At 34.6% G+C, this 21,478-nt stretch overlaps 1 protein-coding gene across 2 annotated transcripts; it reads right to left on the reverse strand.

Annotated features, from left to right (window-relative positions):
* Nucleotides 1–1,609: 1,609 nt before the first annotated feature.
* LOC145570627 (uncharacterized) lies at nt 1,610–21,247 on the reverse strand. Of its 2 annotated transcripts, XM_081629758.1 has the most exons (24): nt 20,884–21,247; nt 20,258–20,329; nt 19,756–19,799; nt 19,558–19,658; nt 19,405–19,484; nt 18,215–18,277; nt 17,269–17,346; nt 17,093–17,185; nt 16,075–16,194; nt 15,419–15,505; nt 14,643–14,849; nt 14,509–14,556; nt 13,981–14,226; nt 13,273–13,370; nt 11,876–12,120; nt 6,619–6,687; nt 6,464–6,528; nt 5,858–6,027; nt 5,630–5,708; nt 4,961–5,201; nt 4,828–4,873; nt 3,408–3,516; nt 2,370–2,432; nt 1,610–1,903 (listed from the first exon to the last, which is right to left on the reverse strand). In XM_081629758.1, the coding sequence occupies exons 1-24, from the start codon at nt 21,073–21,075 to the stop codon at nt 1,823–1,825; spliced, it is 2,697 nt and encodes an 898-aa protein (XP_081485884.1). In that variant the 5' UTR covers nt 21,076–21,247; the 3' UTR covers nt 1,610–1,822. The 2 variants fall into 2 exon arrangements, with proteins under 2 accessions (XP_081485884.1, XP_081485883.1); XM_081629757.1 differs by lacking the exon at nt 13,981–14,226 and having other exon boundaries at nt 19,405–19,658; nt 20,884–21,019.
* Nucleotides 21,248–21,478: the final 231 nt, after the last annotated feature.

Below are 21,478 nucleotides of genomic sequence, written 5' to 3' on the forward strand. Positions count from 1 at the left end.
AAGGCAGCCAACAAAGAAAGAAGCACAACAACAATAGCAAGTTGCAACAGAAGCAAGTAAAAGAAGCACATCAACAGGAGCAAGCAAACGAAGCAACCCTTAAAATTAAGGGAGTTTTTTTTTTTTTTTTTTCCTTTTGAAGAGAAGTGTGAGTGGAATTAATGGAGTTAGGCAAACGGTTTAATTTTTGAAAAAGAAATGGAAAATTTCCCATGATGTTTTTGAACTTTTTTAATTTCCCAATGGTATACCTTAGTTTTTAAAAATTCCAAATATAATCCCATACTTCTAATCATTTCCCAAGCATGATATTACTTGCATGATTTGCTGTTAATTAGAGGTTTAACTCATTAAGTAAATTAACCTTAGTTAAGTAGCATGGTAAGGGTTTTCCTCCATTTGTTTTATTTTTTCGCTGAATTTCACCTACTTTACTTTGGTGTTATTCTCACCTCATTTGTTCTTCAATATTTTCTCTACTTTCCTTTGCTACTAATGCTATGTCAAACTACTCACCATTTTCACTTGTACTCTATTGTACTTGTTTATTTTTAAATGGAGATTTACAATTTGCTCATGCTTCCCAAACAAATGCAATTGCTACATTCTACAAATTGGTCAATGAACCTTGTAAAAATAAGATTGATACAACCAAAAGTATTTCAACTAATACTTAATATCAAAACATAACTAGTTTGTGAGCCTAAAATTTGAATAAGTACTGAAACAATAGGTAATTTACGTTCCACTACTTAGCAAGCAAAATTTGTTTGGCAAAAAAATTTGAAAACTTATCAACACCAAATTGAAATTGCAATTAGGTTGCTACTCATGAATTGGACCAAAAAAAAAAATTAAAGCAACACTTCCACTTTTAATTAATTCGATAAAACAAAAAGAAAATTAAATTTCACATTCAACATACTAACAATTCGACATTGTAACACAAAAATTGACAATTTCTAATCCACAATATTTCGACATTGCAAAGTCTAGAATTTGACAACAAAAACCCAAAATTTGACAACAAAAATCTCAAAATTTGACGGCCCCGGAAGAAGGAAGAAGAATGAAGAATACCTGAAGAAGGCAGCCAACGAAGAAACGAAGTACAACAACAATAGCAAGCAAAAGAAGCACATCAACAGGATCAAGCAAACGAAGCAAACTTTGAAATTAAGTGTTTTTAAGAGAAGTGTGAATGAAATTAAGGGAGTTAGGCAAACGGTTTATTTTAGAAAAAGAAATTAGGAATTTGAAGTGAAGAGTAGAAATAGGAAAGGTAGAACCCTATTTTGGTTTGATCTTGTACATCCCACAGTAAGGGGTATTTGTATAGGAGATAAGTCGAGAACGGAAAGGGCCAGAATAAAGGGTAGGATTAGAAAAATTTAGGTAGATAGGATTTCGAGGTGGGCAGGGATAATATGATGTTAACAAAAATTCATGATGTTAATGCAGAAAGCAGGAGACAAAAAAAAAAAAAAAAAAAAAAAAAAGAGATCATAGTTGTGAAGCATGAATCATGTTGGCATAATGCCATATTGCCATTAAATTTCGTTTATATACCTTAATCAGAAGTCCAGGGAAGTAGACAACATTGTGAATATTAGTCACAGAAAACTCAGTTTCTCACTATACCGGTTTCGAGAACATGAATCTTGTATAATAGCAGCAAATCAATATGAAATTTCAGCCTTATGATGGCTAATTTTACATGCATGAAGCAAAATTCTGTTCAAGCTAATCACTCCAACTGAGCACACTAATGTAAATTGTAAATAGATCAAGTACACAACGTTGAAAGGTAGATGTAGAACTATTACGTGGATCTCTGCAATGCAAAATTCAGTAGTTTGCAGAAAAATTGGTGAGGATACAAGGGAGGTTGCTCTGCTAGCGCCTGCAACACATTACACACATTTTAATTTGTTAAACAAGTAATTGTGAATTAGAGATATATCCAAAAGACACAACCAACATTATCGAGAGATTTTTTACAGTGATAGATAATTACAGGACAACCAGATCAATATTACCAGGTTTGTTTGCATCTAACATGCCCATGAAGTAGATTCTCATCAGTGATGAGTTATATGGGTTAAATTGATTTCAATTTAATTTTATGTTTTCCTCACCCCCCAAGCCCATCCCTATAGAGAGACGGAGCAGCAATAAAAGGATTTTAACAATAACAACTTCAATTTGCTTGTCATATCTTGTAAATATTTTTATAGGAAAACAAGTAAAACAGAGAGTAAAGAACTTAAATAGGTTTACATTTAGAACTCTACAACCTAAACTGTTTTCATGTTTATTCACAATGTAAAAGCAATGATAATTAGGCACTTAATTTGTCATTTCTCTACCTGATGGATCAAAACAGTGGAAGGTGTCATTCCAGGAACTGTATTAACTTCTATGACAAGCACCTGCAGATATCAATGAATATGTTTAGCATAAAAATTAACAGAACATTTTCTCAATAGAATAGAACTTATGGTGCAAATGAAATTTCTATCAGCGGGAGAAGCAGAAAAAAAAAATATATATATAAAAAAGAGGCAGCTTAGCAAACTGCAAGAACAATCAGCATAATCATAATAATCAGTTCTTCATCCTCGTAATTGAACAAAGGTTTGGTTCGTGTTCAAACTAGTGCTAGTAAATAAGCAACAACAAAACGATAAATACTTATCTCAATGTTGTGAAGACCAAATTGACAATTGCCGTGTTGTGGCGAACCACTAACCTAAAAGACGATTCCGCGCTACCCCGGTGCACTAGACATCAAGCGGTCGCCCTCCAGAATAAACACAGTGCCGGAATTAACCCGATTGGAACTCAGAATACTTGCCCAAATACCAAAGGGCTATTTCTAAGAGAAGGTAAGAAAGATGGCTGATTTTTTGTTCTCTCTTTTGGAGGTGAATAAGGTTGATTTATAAAGCAATGGAGGGAGCAAAACGACCAACAATTAAGGGGAAAACAATCATCAATTAAGTGTTGTAACATCCACCCATTAATCCCCCCATAAGGCCATAAGAGCTAGCATTAATCAACATTAAAAGGTGTAACGGCTAGTCTTTAACCAACAATATTAATCAGCAATAATACTCATTAAAGGAGAAATAAAAGGAATCTAAAATCAAGGGATCCCAATAGCCATTAAATCCCAACAGTTAAAAGAATAAATATCGTAACTTTCTTTGTTTTAACTTCAAGAACTTCCAACAACTAGCACAAAGAACTGTTTGACTTCAATCTAGTCTTAAATATATTGAATAAACAAAGAGGTATAATCTTGTCTGATGGTCACACTGGTACAAGGAATTGCTCAGTAGAGATCTAGTCAATAATATATGTAGTTGGTCATATATATAAAAAAAAAAAAAAAAAAAGCATACCTCTCCAGTGTCAACATTAACAAAGGCGTCAATTCGTGAAAATCCTTCCAGTTGAAGAGCATTTGCTACAAGCTCAACATGACTTTTGCATTTCTCCAAAATGTTCTCACTGATTCAAGACCAGAACAAAAATAAGCAAAGAGGCCACTTATGTTATTGAGATTAAATAAAGATGTTGTAACTAATGAGAAATAAATGGTGATCAATAACAACCAAAAATCTGAAGCTTTAGTTTATCAACCCCACATAACTGTACAGGGTCATGGTGGCAAATTCAGTCTTTGTTGATGTGTTCTTCTATCCTAAAGCCTCCCCCCACCAACATTCCCAGGTAGGGCAATGCCCTACCAGTTAAGAAAAATTGGTAAGAAATTACAACTGAAGACTAGAAAAGTAAAAACAAAAAAACCAAAACTGGAGTTCAGATATTTTGTGTAGTCTAGTGCTTCCATGCCAATGTTGTGAAGGACTCGAGGATTTAAATTTGACCTTTTTTGTTTTCTTGAAAAGTTTAACTCAATCATCAATAGTCTTACATTTGTTTGTTCCTTTAGTTAATGGTCATACTTTAGCTTATTATGAATTATATATACACTATTCAAAATTGGGTGACTTAAAAAAAAAAAAAAAAAAAAAAAAAAAAAAAAGAAAGAAGAAGAGAGACAACAAAATAAAAAAGGGTAGTGGACTTGTGGTTAGACCTTAGACCTCACTCGTACCATATTAGATCCTATGAGTGCAGGTAAGGTATGAGTAAATATAGATACCTCAAGAAGTCATTATAACCCGGAAAAAGGACCCAATAAAAAAAAGGAAAAAAAAAAAAAACAGTTAATTCCATAGAATATACACTTTTTACTTATTCAACTAAACCATGGATAACCAAGAAAGCAAGTCATTAATCTATCATGTCCATCAACTACATGAATTCTTATTTAAACAAGTTCCAATAAGGAACTTTTCCTCAAAAAAAAAAAAAAAAGTTCCAATAAGGAACTATAAGGATTCACATATGAAAAGCACTCCTAAGCTGGTATCAATGACATAGTGTGACTCACAGGTATATAAATGAGAGATGGACTACAAATATGTTAAATAATCAGCTAAATCTTATGTATAACCTTGAATAGGTATGGGTAGCCTAAACTTGGAAATTATATGGTATCAAGTAATTAAAACCAAATTTCAAGCAAAACTGGCAATGGTGTGTTCATACTTTTCCATATCCACTCCAAATTCTCTCCTGCATATATCTAAATGTAGATCTGTGTGTGTAGTTACATAAGAGCATGATGAATGTTTATCATGTGTTTGTTTACTTGGTTGGTCAATAATACAGTGCAAGAGATCAGAATCCCAATGGATTCACTAAGTGCAGCTCTAAAAAGATTAATGCAGAATATAAAGCACAGGGACAAACCTTATGATTGATGTGGGTGGAGGAGTAATATTGATACCAGTCCCACCTAACAAAATAACAAGGTTCAAGAAATAAGTACATTCCTCACACTAAAACTTACTTCAATTAGCCCAATGTTATCCTCTACACACACCTTGAAATTTCTCTTCTAAAGATAATATATCGCCAGTTTCCTTCACAGTCACACTTGGACTCAGAGAATGCATTGATCCTTTTGTTCCAATCACACCAACAGTTACCTCTACCCATCTACTTCGTCCTTCCCAAGTAAAGCAATGTGATTTGGATGAAACCTTAATCTCATCAGTCTCAATGAAAGGCTCAAATATTAACACTTCTGGAGGAGGATTTGGCATCTCAATCATCCCATGTGCCTGCAAGCAATAAAATTAGAAGCATCAACTATGATTTGGAGAAAAAAAATCCTTATAAGTTATAAGTATCCATAATTTGCTTATTCCCTGCATAATATTACATAATTTTACTAAGAGGACCTTTGTCATATCCGCACTATCTATTTTAATCTTTTTTTTAGAAACTGGGGTACCCTGAATCCAAAATGGCCTAATACTATTTCATGAAGTTTGATGGCCAATTTCCGAACAACCCAGGTAATAGACTAAAGAGGTTTATCAGTCTTTCCTAACAAAATATTACACTTCTTCCTGGGTGAGTTTCAAGGTAGCCAATAGGATATTCCGTGTTTCATCAGAAACCTTAAGTGGTTACTCTACTTCCTAAGTTAAGATGTTAACAATGTCTCAAATTGTAAACAACAAACTTGAAGTTATCAATGTCCTACCTTTGAGAAACTGTTGGATGGTATACGTTGAAGACAGTTATCCAGAGCTTTTATGTAAATGGCTAAGTCTTCTACGCAGCTTCAAGATTTGCGATACAAGATGAAAGATAGATGGACACCAAAAGCATATTGTTAAACAAAGAACTGTAAGAGTAGTCAAAGACTCAAAGTTTCCATCAGCATAATAGCTAAACAATAACAGATACGAAATGACATTTGCAGACCTACCGCAGCCTTGCAACACCTGTAGAACATCCATCTCTAGCAGGTTTGACACAAAGAGTTTCACAGTAAAGTTTCATGGTCAGCTCTTGCCAAATATCATCAACAGGCAACTGTAGAAGATCCTGCTTCCTCCTCACCTCCTTGTCTATGGTTAGAACGCCATATTCTGCAAGCTGATAGGAAAAATCTTCCATTAATCAACATTTTCTACAAAACCTACAAGTCTACAACCATAGAGAATCTACTGAAAAAACTGCATGCATGTCGTCTTTTACATATTAATATAACAATGAGATATTAAAAATATACAATCCAAAATCATACTATCTACAAACTAAACGAACATTGTCTTGTCTATCTCATTCTATTAGTTGGATTATCTTGAAAAGATCTCTATAAACCTTTGTTTAGGGAAAATTCTTCCTAATTAATATCCCAAAGAGCAGGACACACCAGCTAAATGTGCTCTAGAGTCCAAAACAAAAAAGGTGGCGTTTGGAGCCTCAAAGAGCAGGACACACACATATGCACAAAAAACATGTCTACATCTAAGATGACTTTCAGCAAAACTTCACAAAACCAGAATGCTCCAACTTATATTTACCATACATGCTTCAGAGCAAGCGAAGTAGCAACTTTATCCATGCATATTTTGGAGGCCACCACACTAGGACCTTGCACATCACCAGCAATAAAAAGCAAAATGATGAGCCCAATGAAATTGAGTTCAACGTTTGAATCCCAGATACCAATATTCATCATACCCGTGTATGGAATTGTCTCAACCTCCAGCAAAGATTGAAGAGTACCATCTTCCCCAATCCCTCCATGCACTATATTAAAAATGTGAGATAAATAGATTATTTTGAAAGCACAACAGAATTCATTTCATACATTTTAAGTTTATAATGACCGATGCGTATGAAAGTTTTAATTTTGGAAATTAACTTGAATTATTATGAAGTTAGCAACCCACCCTTCGTGGGACTGAATGCCAAAATAAAATTATTATCACAATAGCAAGTGTGTGCATGTTTTTACCACTATAAGCATTGCACTCTCATTTTTACTTAAAGTAACAAGAGGCTTGCATTTCTTTTCGTAGATAAAAATTTTAATTAGTGCAGACAATACAGTTTAAGTCGGGGGCCTTCAAAAAAAAAAAATTACAGTTTAAGTCGGGGACCAGGATATCATGCCTAATTATACATATAAGCCTAAAATCACACTAAATATATAAGATAATGAAAGACCCGTATAAGTCCAAAGTAAAAAACCATAGTAAGACCCCCAAAAAAAATATCGATGAAAGGAGCAACCATAGTGTCCATAGGAGGCCAGTAATTTACCTAAACCTACAAGGTAATAAAATTAGTAAATCTGATTTCAAAATAAAAGATCACTCTGTTTCTTTTCAAGCCAAAACTGCTAAAGGAGCAATCCTATCTCAATATTTTTATAAAGAGCAGCACAATAAATACACCAGTAGTAACAATCTTATAGGACAGAGACAGGTTCCACCTTTCTCTGTACAGTCGTATCATATAACATGGATATTTGGCAAAATAACTCTCCTTGGTCACTAAGTAGTAAGGACCCTCTCATGCCACATGTAACATGCCCTATGTCTGACAACTAGAACAATCACAAATATCACTTAGTTTTTCAATTAAGACATCATTATTGGTTTAATCTGTATGGATGCCCAGTGTCCTTGCAACCTAGGTTGGTCATGGCGTACCAGTCTACAATTACACAATGCTAACATGTCGATTCAGGGCTGTAATCTGAACAGAAGCTTTCACCAATTAGGAGACCTAGACTTTCAGTTGGATGTTGGGAATGAATTTATATGTTCATTAATTAATAAAAACTTAAAGGACTCTAAAGTAGGACCTCCCAAAAATCTGCTAATGCAGAATAATTGATAAAGACAAAGTTGTGAGATTTATAATAGCAATACTATAAAATCCTCCAAAATGAACTAATCTCTCTTGCCAAGAATCTGATATGGTAGCATTTTTGGTAATGTATAGATGAGAGATAAAGATGAGAAGAGTGAACATTGCTCCCTGCCAATGCTCTTCACAAAAACCCACCTTCTATCCAATACTAATTCCTGTGACAGATGTAGGAGGTGTTTGTCTTTGTCCCCCTAATAAACAAAACAAGTAATTCTCTAAAAGCCACAATAACAACTAGTAATTCTCGGCTCAAGGCAGTTTGACTAAGAGAAATCCTAACGCATCATCCCACCAAGGCAATGTTCTTAGACACAACATTCCCGAAACCCAGGCCTTCTTCTTATGTTCTTAGGTGTGTAGACAGGAAAAAACCCTTGAAAGCACATTGTTACCTTCTCAGGGTTGCTGCCACACCAGTAGGGATATATAAATAAAGATAGATAGAAAATTAAGAATGAAGAAGGGTCATGTACCCCCTCAGGGCACCAAAAAAAAGAAAAACAGAAGAATTTCTTCTACCTATCTTCTCTTTCTGTCCCATTGCAAAGATAACACTTACCAAAAAAAAAAAAAAAAAAAAAGGATATCCCAGCTAGAACTTAGCATTCTACTTTTTTCTCTCCGCTTTGTCTGAAAAGTTGAAATCCATTCTATCTACTTACTCTCCCAAAATCGCATGCCCCAGCTCAATGTTGAAGGGTGAACCTCTAACAAAACAGTTAATCGTCACAGGAACCTCCAGACAATAAAAGAACTGTACAACCTTCATAAACATGATACAACCCCAACACATAGGTGTATATACAATCAACCATCAGAAATTTGTAAACCCAACTGCCATAACACCCACTCTTAAAACACCCTGAGATGCAGAATCAGTCACCTCATAGATCTGGAGGAAGGTGCTGATATTCCCATATACCTTTAAATTTAATTGAACAGAATGGAAACCAAGCAAGAAAAGAAAAGATCCTCTCCTCCACTGAAAAATGCCTCAAGATAATCATACCCCTCTCAAATAAAGATCAAATGACATGACACATTCGCTGCAATATGTAATGGAAAGGGCAAATATAACTTGCCTGTTTTAATGAACACACTAAACCAGCTCCTAAACTCCTACTGACCGAGTTACAAATACAAACTAAATAGATCTTATTTACAGTGTCCATCTAGTCAAAAACGTTATTGTTCTAGATACACCAAACAACTCCAACTGAGTTTGACACATACACCAAACGTTAATTCCAAAATTGTTCTGAACTACACAAAATCTGTTTACTCCATAATAGAAGTTTTGGAGATAACACGTCTATTTGAAAAGTTAGCGCAAGATTAACTGGCCACAAATCTTTAACCCTACAAGAACTTTACTGGCGTACTAAGATGACAGAAGTAGAAATCTTTATCGTTCTTATCGGTCTCTTAAAAATCCGAAAAGACCTCAATAGGGCCATACTTTATCCTTGACAGAAACAAGGCTGTTGTGAAATAGCTTCAACTTAGTGATCCATCTATTTGATCTCGGAAACATATTTCTAAACCTCATCTGTCAAAATGCCTAAGTACCTAAGAGCAACTCCAATGGTTATAGTTAGGGACTTGCTTGCACTTTTCAAAAGTCACTAGTGACTAGCTTGACCATTGGAGCTCAAAAATAAAATTAGCTTGGGCAAGCTAATTTGCTTGAGAAAAAGAATCCGAAATATGGGAGATCGATATATTAATAAATTTAAATTTTAAAAGGTAATTTCAGAAAGTAAGACTCGTTCAGATAGCAAGCTAATAACTAATCATAGGGGCACAAACTAGCTACAAAAGGGGTTAGTTGAAGTCCTATGTGGCATGAAAAGCTAATTTGGCAATTAGCTTACCATTGGAGATGCTCTAATAATCTATTAAGTGTGCCCAAAAGACTAGGTATGGTACTCAAGCCCAAACCTCCCGAAATATGAAGCAACATTACTACAAAAAAATATTCTTCAAATCTTAAAGAGAGAATAATCTCACAATTCTTGTCAACAACAGCCTCTTGCTCCTAGTAGAACACTTGATATTTAGCACATTTAACCTTTTAGTCCTTGATGAAATAACTTCTATAATTATTTCAAAGAACATCTTGAACAAGTCTCATAAATGTAGCTAATTAGTCAAACCACTATCACATATAATCCATAAGCTCCCACTTCCTACAGATTATCCTTCAAGAAGTTATTGCTTCCTCTGAAGATCATCATTAACCACTTCCATACTCGCATACTTTAATTTCTCCGTGAACCCTACACCCTTCCAGCCTCCATCTCACACCTCAAACTTGACCCAGCATGCAGAAAATAGGAGTTATTTTTGTGGACATGGCTTTCCTACTTCCAAGATTATTAAAAAAACAAGAACCAACTGGAAATAAAACCTCAATCTATAATTACACTGTACCAGCGTGAGGTATGGTATCACCCTTTTAGTTGCTAGCTTGACCCATCCATCACTCTCTGGCAAAACAATTCTGCTAGTAGCACCTGAAGGAAAAACCATTATCAGGGGGATAAATCCACTGAGTCAGTGGTGTTACTCTTCAGTAGGATGACAAAAGCACTATTTCCAACCATAATAAACTAGTAATCTTTCCCATGCAGCATGAATGATATCCTTTAACAATGACCCTCAACCATTAGCTTAAGCTTTTGGTTGAGATGGTCCTTTAACAATGACCCTCAGAATATACGAAAACCTCTCATCTCTTCCACTATCAATTTTACTACTTAATTCACTGATTCACAACAGTGTTTCAACTAAACTCTACAATCTGAGAGACAAAACTGTGAAAGGTGAGTACTAAATACCTGGAAACAATTAATTTTTGTCTAAATAGCCTTCAGCTTGCAGCTACTAGAATTGAATTTGTCTATATCCCAGCTTTGTATCACCTAACCTATCCTGTACCACCCATCTTGCAGTTCTAACCTAAACTATTTGGTGGAAGAAACAAAAAACTGAGCTCCCAATTACAGTGTAGTTGCATAGTTTAACCAAGTTTCTGTATTATCCAATCCTTATGCAAGAGAAGGATGAACTTTGCCAGAATTGGATAAAATTCAAAATTAGCTGTTATTTCACAAGGATATATCTTGGCCTTCCAAATACAACTGATGTATCAAAAATCACATAGTCTTTGAGCTAAGAGCACTATAGTAACTAGCATAGCCCTTCCAGGTCTTTGACTAACTCAGCTTTGGTATTTTTTTTGGGGCCATTTAGTTCACAGTTCACAGTTCACAACTTCATGTCACCTACTCATCTTGCCAACCATGCTCCAACCACCTGCTAAGTGGAAGACCTAAAGAGCCTGTGCTGCCCACAACACAGTTTTGTTGTACAAATAACCAGCATTTCTTTGTCAGTAGAACCAAGACGAGTATGATTGATTTCAAAAGTAACAATTATTTTCAAAATGTAAATATCTTGTAACCCAAGTATATAGCTGGTGAGGTGTAAAAAAAAAAAAAAAAGTCTAAGGTTTGAGTTCCATCTGCAGAAAAATCATCTTTTCATAGGTTTATGACCATTTAAAAGTATTATATCTAGACAGTAGACATAGGGTTGAATTTTACAATACCTTATAGATACTTTCAATAGAGCTACGCAAACACACCCGTGTTACAATCAATAAAACATGATGAAAAAAAAACCATTTAAAAGTGCACCTCAAACATTAAAGTAGTTTAAATTTTTTTTTTTTTTTTTTTTTTTTTGTTGACGCATAGTAGGTTTAATGTTTGAGAAATAAAAGAAATAGAAAAAAGGGTAACTGTGGAATGATTATGTTAGAATATGCCTTAAATCACTATGATCCTAATAACCAACCCTGCAGTCCTGCACGTGGCTAACACATTGTTAGTAAAGTAGTAAACAACATAGAGTTGCATGTTCTTACTTCTTAGTATTTGTTCTTTGATAAATTTTCTAGGTCTATTATAACAGATTTTATTTTGATGTTCTACGGTTATGCAGCAGGGGGTTGTGTAAAAAGTAAAACAGATTGTAGACAACAATGTACAACCTGCAATAAAAACAGTTGCCTGAACATTCTTTGCCAGCCTGACCCAATCCAACAAAGAATACATAACAGGCACTTCATCAGATATATCAAACCCTGTAAACCAGCTGTGCTTCTTCAAACCTATCATAAGATCATCCATCACCTCTTTTCGTAAACGCGATGTCAAAGCAGCTCGATCTCGGTCCATTGCCTCGATGCAAGCAGCTAAAACTTCCTCCGTAGTGTGTCTCAGGACAAGAGAATAGCTGTTACAAAGTGACAATTAATGCAAAATCCTTGAAATGGAAGAAATTTATCTAAATGCAATTAAGAGAGAACATATCCAAATATTCCATGTCGTTTCTACATGGGCCTTTCCTAGCTTCTACATTTCGGAAAATTACTCTAGCAAGCGTGATGTCATTTATGGCACCACTCAAAATCCCCAATCATTAGACAAAACATAAGGCATAAATTCTTCACAAAGTCACAAAACGAGACTTAGCTTACATGACCACTTAACTAAAATGAGGTTGGTTCTCCTTGAAGTCTGGAATGGAACATAGACTATCAGCAATAACATCAACAAAAAAATAAAAAAAAGGCATAACATGCTGATTAAATGCTTAGATATTATAGGAAAAGTTGGCATTTAATTGATTTATAAAAAACCATATAATGCCAAGGTTCACTAAAATAGTTTGTCCTAACAAATTCATAATCATGCACTATTAAAAAATGTACAGGGAAAATCATTCAGAATGAAATACTAGTATTTCTAAGTAGATACTGCAAAGGCTGGAAACTGGCTAAGACTAAACAAAAAAACATACAAGTATATTACACAAGCTGCACCATTATCAAAATTCCACTAACAAGGCTGCTACCTATAAATGAAGTGAGGATATAGATGCAAGCAGCCACGCAGTATTGCCCCAAAACTTGCAGAGTTACTCTTTCAGCCTTATCCCCAAATGCAAAGAGGTTCTTAAGCTTCTTGAGTTAAAGGGGAACTTACTAGCCTATTACTTCAAATTTCACAACAGTAAGAAGTAAAAGACATATTGAGGAGATGTTAGATTTAGCTCATCACAATCCAAAGTTAGAAATTGTTCATCAGATAGTTTTTTAAAATTCCTGATGGAACAAAAGTACTAGACCAAGTAGTGCAACTGCCAGACTTCTGTTTCGAAAACATTGCTCACAAACTCAGCCCATAGCTACAGTAAAACAGTATAGGGGACAAATAACTTTTGCACGAGATACTTTCAAAGTCAACAATAAGAATCCAAATGGGAGAGATGTAGCCTCTAATCACTCAAAGCGCTGTATGAAATATGAAAAGAAAACAGGGGAAAAAAAAAAAAAAAAAATATTGTATACACAATTTACAAAATTAACTAGCTATATTTACTTACGGCAAGAACCAGACATATCTGGAGCTCAAATCGTCATCCTTCTCACTCTGTAGGTGAAATGAGCTTGTTGATGCAAGAAAATATGGAGTAACCTCAAGCTGCATAATTCACATTTCATACCATTGGTTATCGAACGACAATTTTAAATTTTAGATTTAAAATAACTAGAAATGACCAATGATCCTGCACTAACAATCATCAAACAGCAAGCATGTAAACATTCACATTCAGGTATTCACCATGATGAGAAAGTAGAAATTGAGAACATGTGGAGCAATTAATCTCTTGTTTTAGGAAAAAGCAGAATACTATAAACGTGCTCATGCCTAAGATTTAAATATTTTGTGCAGTCGTGCAACAATTTTATTGTTTATTTTAAAAAAGGGATCATGCTTTGGTTTGCTGATTAGAAAACTCCCAAATTAATCTCCAAAACACAATAGGAGACATGAATAAGCAGCCCTATCCATACAGCATCAATAACACAAACTGAAATCCAGCCACAGGAAACCTTCTTGTAATCATTTATAGGGAGAAACAGACAATGTCCATTGCTGTGCATCCTAACTTTAAACATATAAAATGAAGGCCTCAAGAACAAAGAACCTAGCCTAAATCCGTAAAAGAAACTAAAACTCCTAAGAAAGCAAAAGCTTCAGCCACACATAAATTAGTCGTTTCAAATTCTCTTGAGTGGGACTTACTTACATTATCAAATGCCTGCAAGTTGAGCCAGACATTTGTTCCACTCATAAGAGACACTTGCCTCTCTGAAGTGTCCCCTCCAAAAAGCACAAATACTCGTTTCCTTTCCGATATTGACTCCTTTATCTGAGAGTGCTTCTGTCTTTCAAGTACTAAGTTTGACTCGATAGTGTACGATACTAAATTGGGGTACCGTGAACATGCGCGCTGCAGAATGCTCTGAAGGATTTTTGAATGGGAAAAGCCAACCTAGAGGCAGAGAGTCCACAATGGAGATACAATAAATAACTAATCAGCCTCATGGAAAACAACTGTATCTATATTGACGCAAATTACATCACCCTACTGAAACAGGATTTTTACAAAGTCTACTACAAAAAGATACTCCTCCACCCCAAAATGTCATTTATGTCCACCTTGTAATCTGTGACACACAGCATTTGAGTTGCCGAATACAAAGTGGGCAAACATTGTGGAAAAGAAAGCTCGTCTAATCCGTCCCTCAAAATGGGAGGAGTACAAGAAAGATACCTTTGACGTTTGTTGAAAAAGGAAGCTTGTCTGCTCCATCCCACTGATCTAGATTTGATGAATTTCCATTAGCAATTTCAAGAGTATTACAATGTGTATGATTATAAGAAACAGGTATTAGGAAAACATCTAACCAGATTTATGTCCGTAAACAATACAAAGCCAGATTCACTTTTTCCAAACTTCGATCCTGGAGAAAGTTTCAGAAAAGAAGGAGGTAGATACCAACCATCAATCCGAGCAAAATCACATAATCCAAGACTTTGGAATAATAAAGAGGCTCCTTCTCGAATCATCTCAATTGCGTCTAAGGGAAAACGAGGGGGAGTATGATAAGCAACCTGTTGACACAAATAATTTAAATGAGGGTGTGCATAAAAATAAAATAAAAAAATAACAAATAATTTAAATGAGGGTGGGCAAAAAAAAAAAAAAAAAAAAAAAAACAACAACAATAACAACAACAACAATGATAACAATAACAATAATAATAATAATAATAATAATAATAATAATAATGTTGATTGTTTAAAATAATCCCCCTGATACATGTGAATATGTCAAAGCAGATACAACCTATCATGGCTGAAGTTCAAATTATGGAAGTTACAAATATGGAAACTCTTGCCACCAATTATACCACTGTTAGTGCTGATACTAACAGCTAAGCAACACATTAGAAAAAAAATCATCATCTAAAAGTAGTTTATATCATTAATCATGCTAGTATTGGAGGTATGGACAGGGTAAACAAATTAAAAAATATATATTAACCTTCGTATGCAAAAAAGCTGTTCTAGAAAAACATTGATGATTCTTATCAGTTATCAAAGAAGAATTATCAAAGAGTTCTATTTCTGCATATTCAAAAATGTACCCATCTCCTTGCTATTAACATATAGTCGTATACCTGCTGAGTAGGCAGATATTTCCTTCGATAATTGAATATTGCATCCTTTTCTCTCAGGTTTGCATCACCTTGGAATTGAAGCTCCACCTGGTGATTATCCCAGTAAATTAAGCAACAAAAATATGAATACTATACACAGATTCACATAGTAGAATGATATACGCTCATAAATTTTCAAGTGAGTGATAGCATAAGAATAATTACTAAGGGTTAAAGGTGCTCAAAGCTACCACTTTGCACTCTTAAGAGCGACAACATGGTATAAAACATCCTATTATGATCCCATCAGCCTAATCAAGCACAATTAGATCATTCAGGAAAATATAATAAAAGATATCCATCACCACAAATCAACTATGGCGTGCTTTAAATTATCTTTATAAAGATGTGCATGCCATGCAACGTAGTCTTTCATAAAAATATAGACAGACAGAAACATGGTCCTCTCACATTCTCATTTAGCATGAAGTAGTTTATTATGTAGAAAAGAGCCCAATAAGCCAAACATGGGATTTTAAATCAATTGATAGCTTGTTACTTTAAACACAGTATCAAGTTCAGTACTTAAATCAGAAAAGCTGGATCAGGAAAAGCAGCAACAATATAGAGTTATGTAAAACAACAATAGCGTAATATATACACTATACAGCACTAACTTCTGTAGGCAATAATACAACAGGGCTTCTGTCGGAACCAACTCCCACATCAAGGACAATTGCAGTAAACTCCTTTCCTCCTTCGAGAAATGTTTCGACAAGAGCTTTATCATCAACTTTCTGTCATAAACAAACAGAAAATAGAGCTAAAAAAAAATGTGCACCACCAATTCTAGAAACACATATTCTTCATTTTATTATCTAAGGTGTCACACAAGCTCCTAACGTGTAGCAATCATGAATCAAATAACACAAAAATAAAAGTTTGGAAGGGATGAAAAGATAATGAATAACTAAAATATGGTGGAATGAACCGACTTAGGGGAGGGCGTTACGGGTCGTTTAGTATTGTTGATATTCAGTACATACAAGGGAAATTATGCAAGGAACCAAGAGATGCCACATGGGCACAAAAAAAGACATACCATCTAGAATCATCTTAAGGATTGTAAATAAATAGGGAGAGGAAAGGAAGAGGAGGATTGGCAGAAATTTGGTGTGAACCCTTGAGAGAGTTATGGCCTAAAGCCATTGTTAGAGAGTTGTGAGCTAAACTCACTATGGAGTGTAATAGCCTAAAGCTGTTGAACCTATCTTATCTAATCCTAACTCCATTGTCAATCAACATTAAAGCTTCTATTTTTGTAATTTCTTCTTATTAAATCAATTAAAAAAAAAAATCAGATTATTCAGTTAATCAACGAATCAATCTTTTCTGTGAGTCCGGTCAGTGAATTTCAGTCTATTTAATATTGGTGCAACAAAGTTGCTTAATTCGCTCATCATTCCAGGCCATACTGAATTACTGAGCTTCATGCAAGGCAGCTAGGGCATAAATGAAGTGCAAGTACAGTAAGTCATTCAATAATGACACACATCCCTAAGAATTTAACACCACCCCACCCCCTCTTTCTCCCTCCTCTCCTTTATCTTTCTTATACCCTTTATTTAGGGGGGATTACCTTCACAGTTTAATGTCTATTGTGTAGTGACATGTCACCAATTGTACAATACATACATCTGTTATTATTCGGCGAGCCTTTGTAAAGGAATCAGCAACTCCATATGCAACAGTAACACCAATGCTTGATCCTCCTCTTGCTGGTTTTACCTGAAACAAAAAATAAATAATCACAAGAATGAAATAACCTCAAACTTTCATGAAAAGAGTTTTCAAATGTGTAATTTACTTGCCACAACTTTTCCTGTTCTGACGTCCAATTGATTTGTTTCAAACCACTTCTGTAGATCGGTTTCATCTGAATCGTTTCCCTAATAGCATGATTAAAAAAAATTATCAGTAGCAAAATAGCTAAGATTACATTCTTTGGAACAAATATTTTTTAAAAAAAAAATAGGAGCAACGAGCAAGAGTTGAGACACAATATTTGATATTGTTTATAGTATAATAACCAATAAGGACCCAACAAAGTGGAGAAACGAACTATAAGGATAAATATTTTACATTCAAATTTGAATAGTTCATTAGTTGAGCAAATATTTGCCCGATTTATAACTAGTATAGCTTATTGGTGAATACTTAGAGCCTTCTCCTTGAATTGATGATTTTTTTCTAACGAACTTGTACACAGCCACTGACGATTTTCTATAACTTTGAAAGCAACTGCTTCAGCCTCAGAATCTCTTCAATATTCCCTTAGTCAAAACATACAACCTTTCAGAAGCATCAACAAAGATCCCCCAGAATTTAAGAGTTTAAAATAGTCTTGAAAAAACCATATGGAAGAGCCATATCTGATAAAATAGTCTTGAAAAAACCATATGGAAGAGCCATATCTGACAACATTGTTTCTCAATTTCTCTCACAGAGTTACCACCTATGTACTATTACAGGATATAAGGGGATAATGAGTGTGGGACCAGAGGACTCTTAGCTTGTCGCAGCCATACCCCTAGAACTGCTGAAAGATTTATTCTCACTTTCATTAGAAACTTGATTTAAAAGGAATAGAGCTGCCTATGATAGACATAAATAGGTTTCATACAACTTTTATTACCATCTAACAATCATAAATTCAAACTGACAAAGAAATCCTGAAAGGCTGAAAGAATAACACTACAATCAACTGGCAACAATTCTAACAGAAGCAACAAAAATGACTTATATCAATACAGATACCTGAATTAGGAAACTAGGAACTGTCAAGAATCCTTGTCTGCTCAGCTCTAATGAGACTTCATACTACACATCATTTGAAAACACCAGTTAGCACCAGAGATAGGTAACCCTTTTTTTTTTTTTTTTTTTTGGGGGGGGGGGGGGGGGGTGACGTTCTTACTCAAGTCGTTGAACCAACAACAGAGGAAAATTTGTGATATGATGAGATACTACAAAGGCTAGTCATTAATTAAATACAGAGGAAAGAATAGAAACAGATTGGTGATAAGCACGGAAAATCAGAACCAACCCCACTTTCTAGGCACACAATAGATCCCATTCCTTATTAGTTAAAATGTAACAGAGTTTATGTTAGGAAGAACTGCATATAATCTCCTTCATAGATAAGCTTATATAGTTATATATTTGTATACTCCCTCAGTTATTATCCTTTTGTTCTACCCACTGCCTGTAGGTTCACAATTAAGGCAAGTTAGAAAAATGTGGGGAGTGTAAGAAAAAGGTGAATTTGTTAGAGATTCAAATATCAAGTAAGAAAGAGCGAGTAAAAAGTGAGTGTGGGTAAGCATCAATATTTAGTAATTCTTTAAAGCTTTTCAGTTTTTCTACATCAGACCAAAAAAAGTAAAGCATACAAACTATCAGCAAATTACTCTTTTCTGAAGCATACTTCATAAGTAGCATGAGTCTTTCCAATTGAAACTAGCTTCTTGGCATTTTGACATCTTATAAAAAAAAATTGATATGCTCTAATCTGGTTTAATTGTATAATTGCTGGTCAAGCCTTTTTTTTAAAAAAAAAAATAAAATAAAATAATTGAGATGTAGAACAGATTTAAAATTTAATCTTCACCTGGCTTAGTAGACTCAATTCCCGTCCCTCTAGTGGGAAGATCCGAAATAACTAATCTGAGATGCTATTTTCCCAGTTTAATATGCATTTGTTCCACCTTTACAGGGTATAATGCGCATGTGAAATGCATAGACAACTTATGACAGAAGCAAGAAACTCCTGACAGAAGCCTCCCTATGAACCAGCTAAACCAAACAGTGCTATGATAGAGTGATATGACATAATGCGCACTATTATGAGTTAGTCATGGATTCATAGCACATCATTGGTAATATTAAATGCTTACAAAGAACTGGTCCTCAAAGTAATAGAGGGTCAGCCAGAGCAATAAACTCACCTTGTCAAATGCCTTGCGAGATTCATTTGATTTTGTACCAACAAAAGGAACCTTTGCTTGCTCCAACAACTCATGGATGCCTAATTGCATGAGAGATTTCTGCGAAAAACTCCTCCTAGACAAAAGCATCGATTTTATATACGTGAAGAGTACCATCTTCACCAAAAGGACCATGGATGACAGGAAACACAATATCAACTGAAGCAGCAAGGTGTTCCACAAAATCTGACAAGCAGCGAAAACCTTGAGCAAGGCTGACAACAACAGTAAAAACAAACAATTCATTTTAGGAATCACTGCTTAATTCTCATGAAAGATGAAAAATAGAATACAAAAGTTAGAACTACACACCTTTCAAGCTTAAAATCAAAATCAGAAGGGGTGTTTGAATAGAGCTGCAAGTAGTAAGAGAGAGACAGATTAGCTCAATATGTTTGTCGCCCTTTGCTTGCTACAAAGACCATATCTTTCTGCCAAATTATCAAATGCATTTCTAAACTCCCGACCCCAACTTCAGAAGTGAACGTATTCTACAGAAAACAATATGATTTCCTTTCATTTCTTTGTAACTCAAATAAAAATCATAAAAGCTCTTGACAGTAAAACGCTCATTCCATAAAACAAATTAACATTAAAATAGTTCATTTAAACAACTAATTTTTTATTTTTTTTTACCAAATGATCCATTTACACAGAGCAAATTACAACTTACAATCACCAAAGCATGGCAACAGTTTAAAGGTTTCTCGACTTTTTATGGAACTGAATAATTATTACTCAACATAATTTCCGTAATTCCTTTGTGTATTAGTACAATAGTGGTATAAAAAAATGAATAAGCTAAGCATTTAACCTGAGCAGAAGATATGGCATAAGCATTGAGCTCACTGTCAATGTAGTAGCAGCTGACACGCAAATCATCTCCCTGATAACATCATCAACAAAACATATCACAACACTTACAGAATTGTACCACAATGTGCATTCCAAATCCGGTCATCATTTCGATTTATATCATGCTCTTTATGTCTCTCTAAACACCGAAAAATATTTAGATAAAAAATGAAAAACAATGTACAACAATGCAAACTAAAACATGTACTCCATTACTAATTCATCATGATTTCAACAAAGATTGTAGCATCTTTTAAACTATAGGTTATAATTCAGAAAATTAATATATACTACCCTAATTAATATTAGTGACACATTGACACTAAGTGATTTTGTCATAAATTTCTAAACTTATTCCATTTTAAGAAAAATATTTAAAATTCAATCCTCAGTAGAACTGCATATATCTGTATATCATGATGGTAAAGTTTGTGACTCAACATATATCAAATTAGTCAATTTCAATGAGAAAATTGCATAGGAAACAACATTAATCTTCTCATTAGCAATGAAAATCACAAAATCATACAAATTCCTAATGAAATATATTAAAATAATTGAATAAAAGAAATTAAAATGTACTACTTGAATATGATCAAGAACTGATCGAGCAGAATTGAGCGAAATTCCGCGCTCCATAGAAGGACCGCCGCAAATCAAACCAACACGAAGTACGCTCGATTTCTCTCTCCTCTTTGAACTGCTGCTATCATCATCGTCATCAACAACAACAGCTTCTGTGCTTGATTTAATTCCAGAAAATTGGAAATTCGACATGAAAGTTGGAAGTCTTAGGTTAAATTTCGAAGGATTGAATTTTGCGACGGTGGAATAGCCGGTGATGATGCGTCGGAGACGGTGAATTGTCGCCGGAAAATGACGGGAGTACGTGGGAGAGCGAGTGAGGAGAGAGAAAACATGAGAGGAATGATGATTTATGAGTGTAAAGTTTGACTGTAGAAGAAGAAAGTACGGAGTAATTACTAGAGTGGAAGTAAATTCAGGGTGGAGAGGCAACAGTTTTTCTGTCCACTCCTTTGCGTTACTCATTCCGTTTCTTTTACTGCCAAGTAAAGGTGTCAAAACCAGTTTCGATCCGACCTGATTTGATTCAAAACCGATTTAAAAAATATGCAATCAGATTTTAACTTGTAAGAACACAATAACTTATTATGAATCA

This window comes from Chenopodium album, chromosome 12, assembly GCF_948465745.1.
Source record: "Chenopodium album chromosome 12, dcCheAlbu1.1, whole genome shotgun sequence".
Classification (NCBI taxonomy): Eukaryota; Viridiplantae; Streptophyta; class Magnoliopsida; order Caryophyllales; family Amaranthaceae; genus Chenopodium; species Chenopodium album.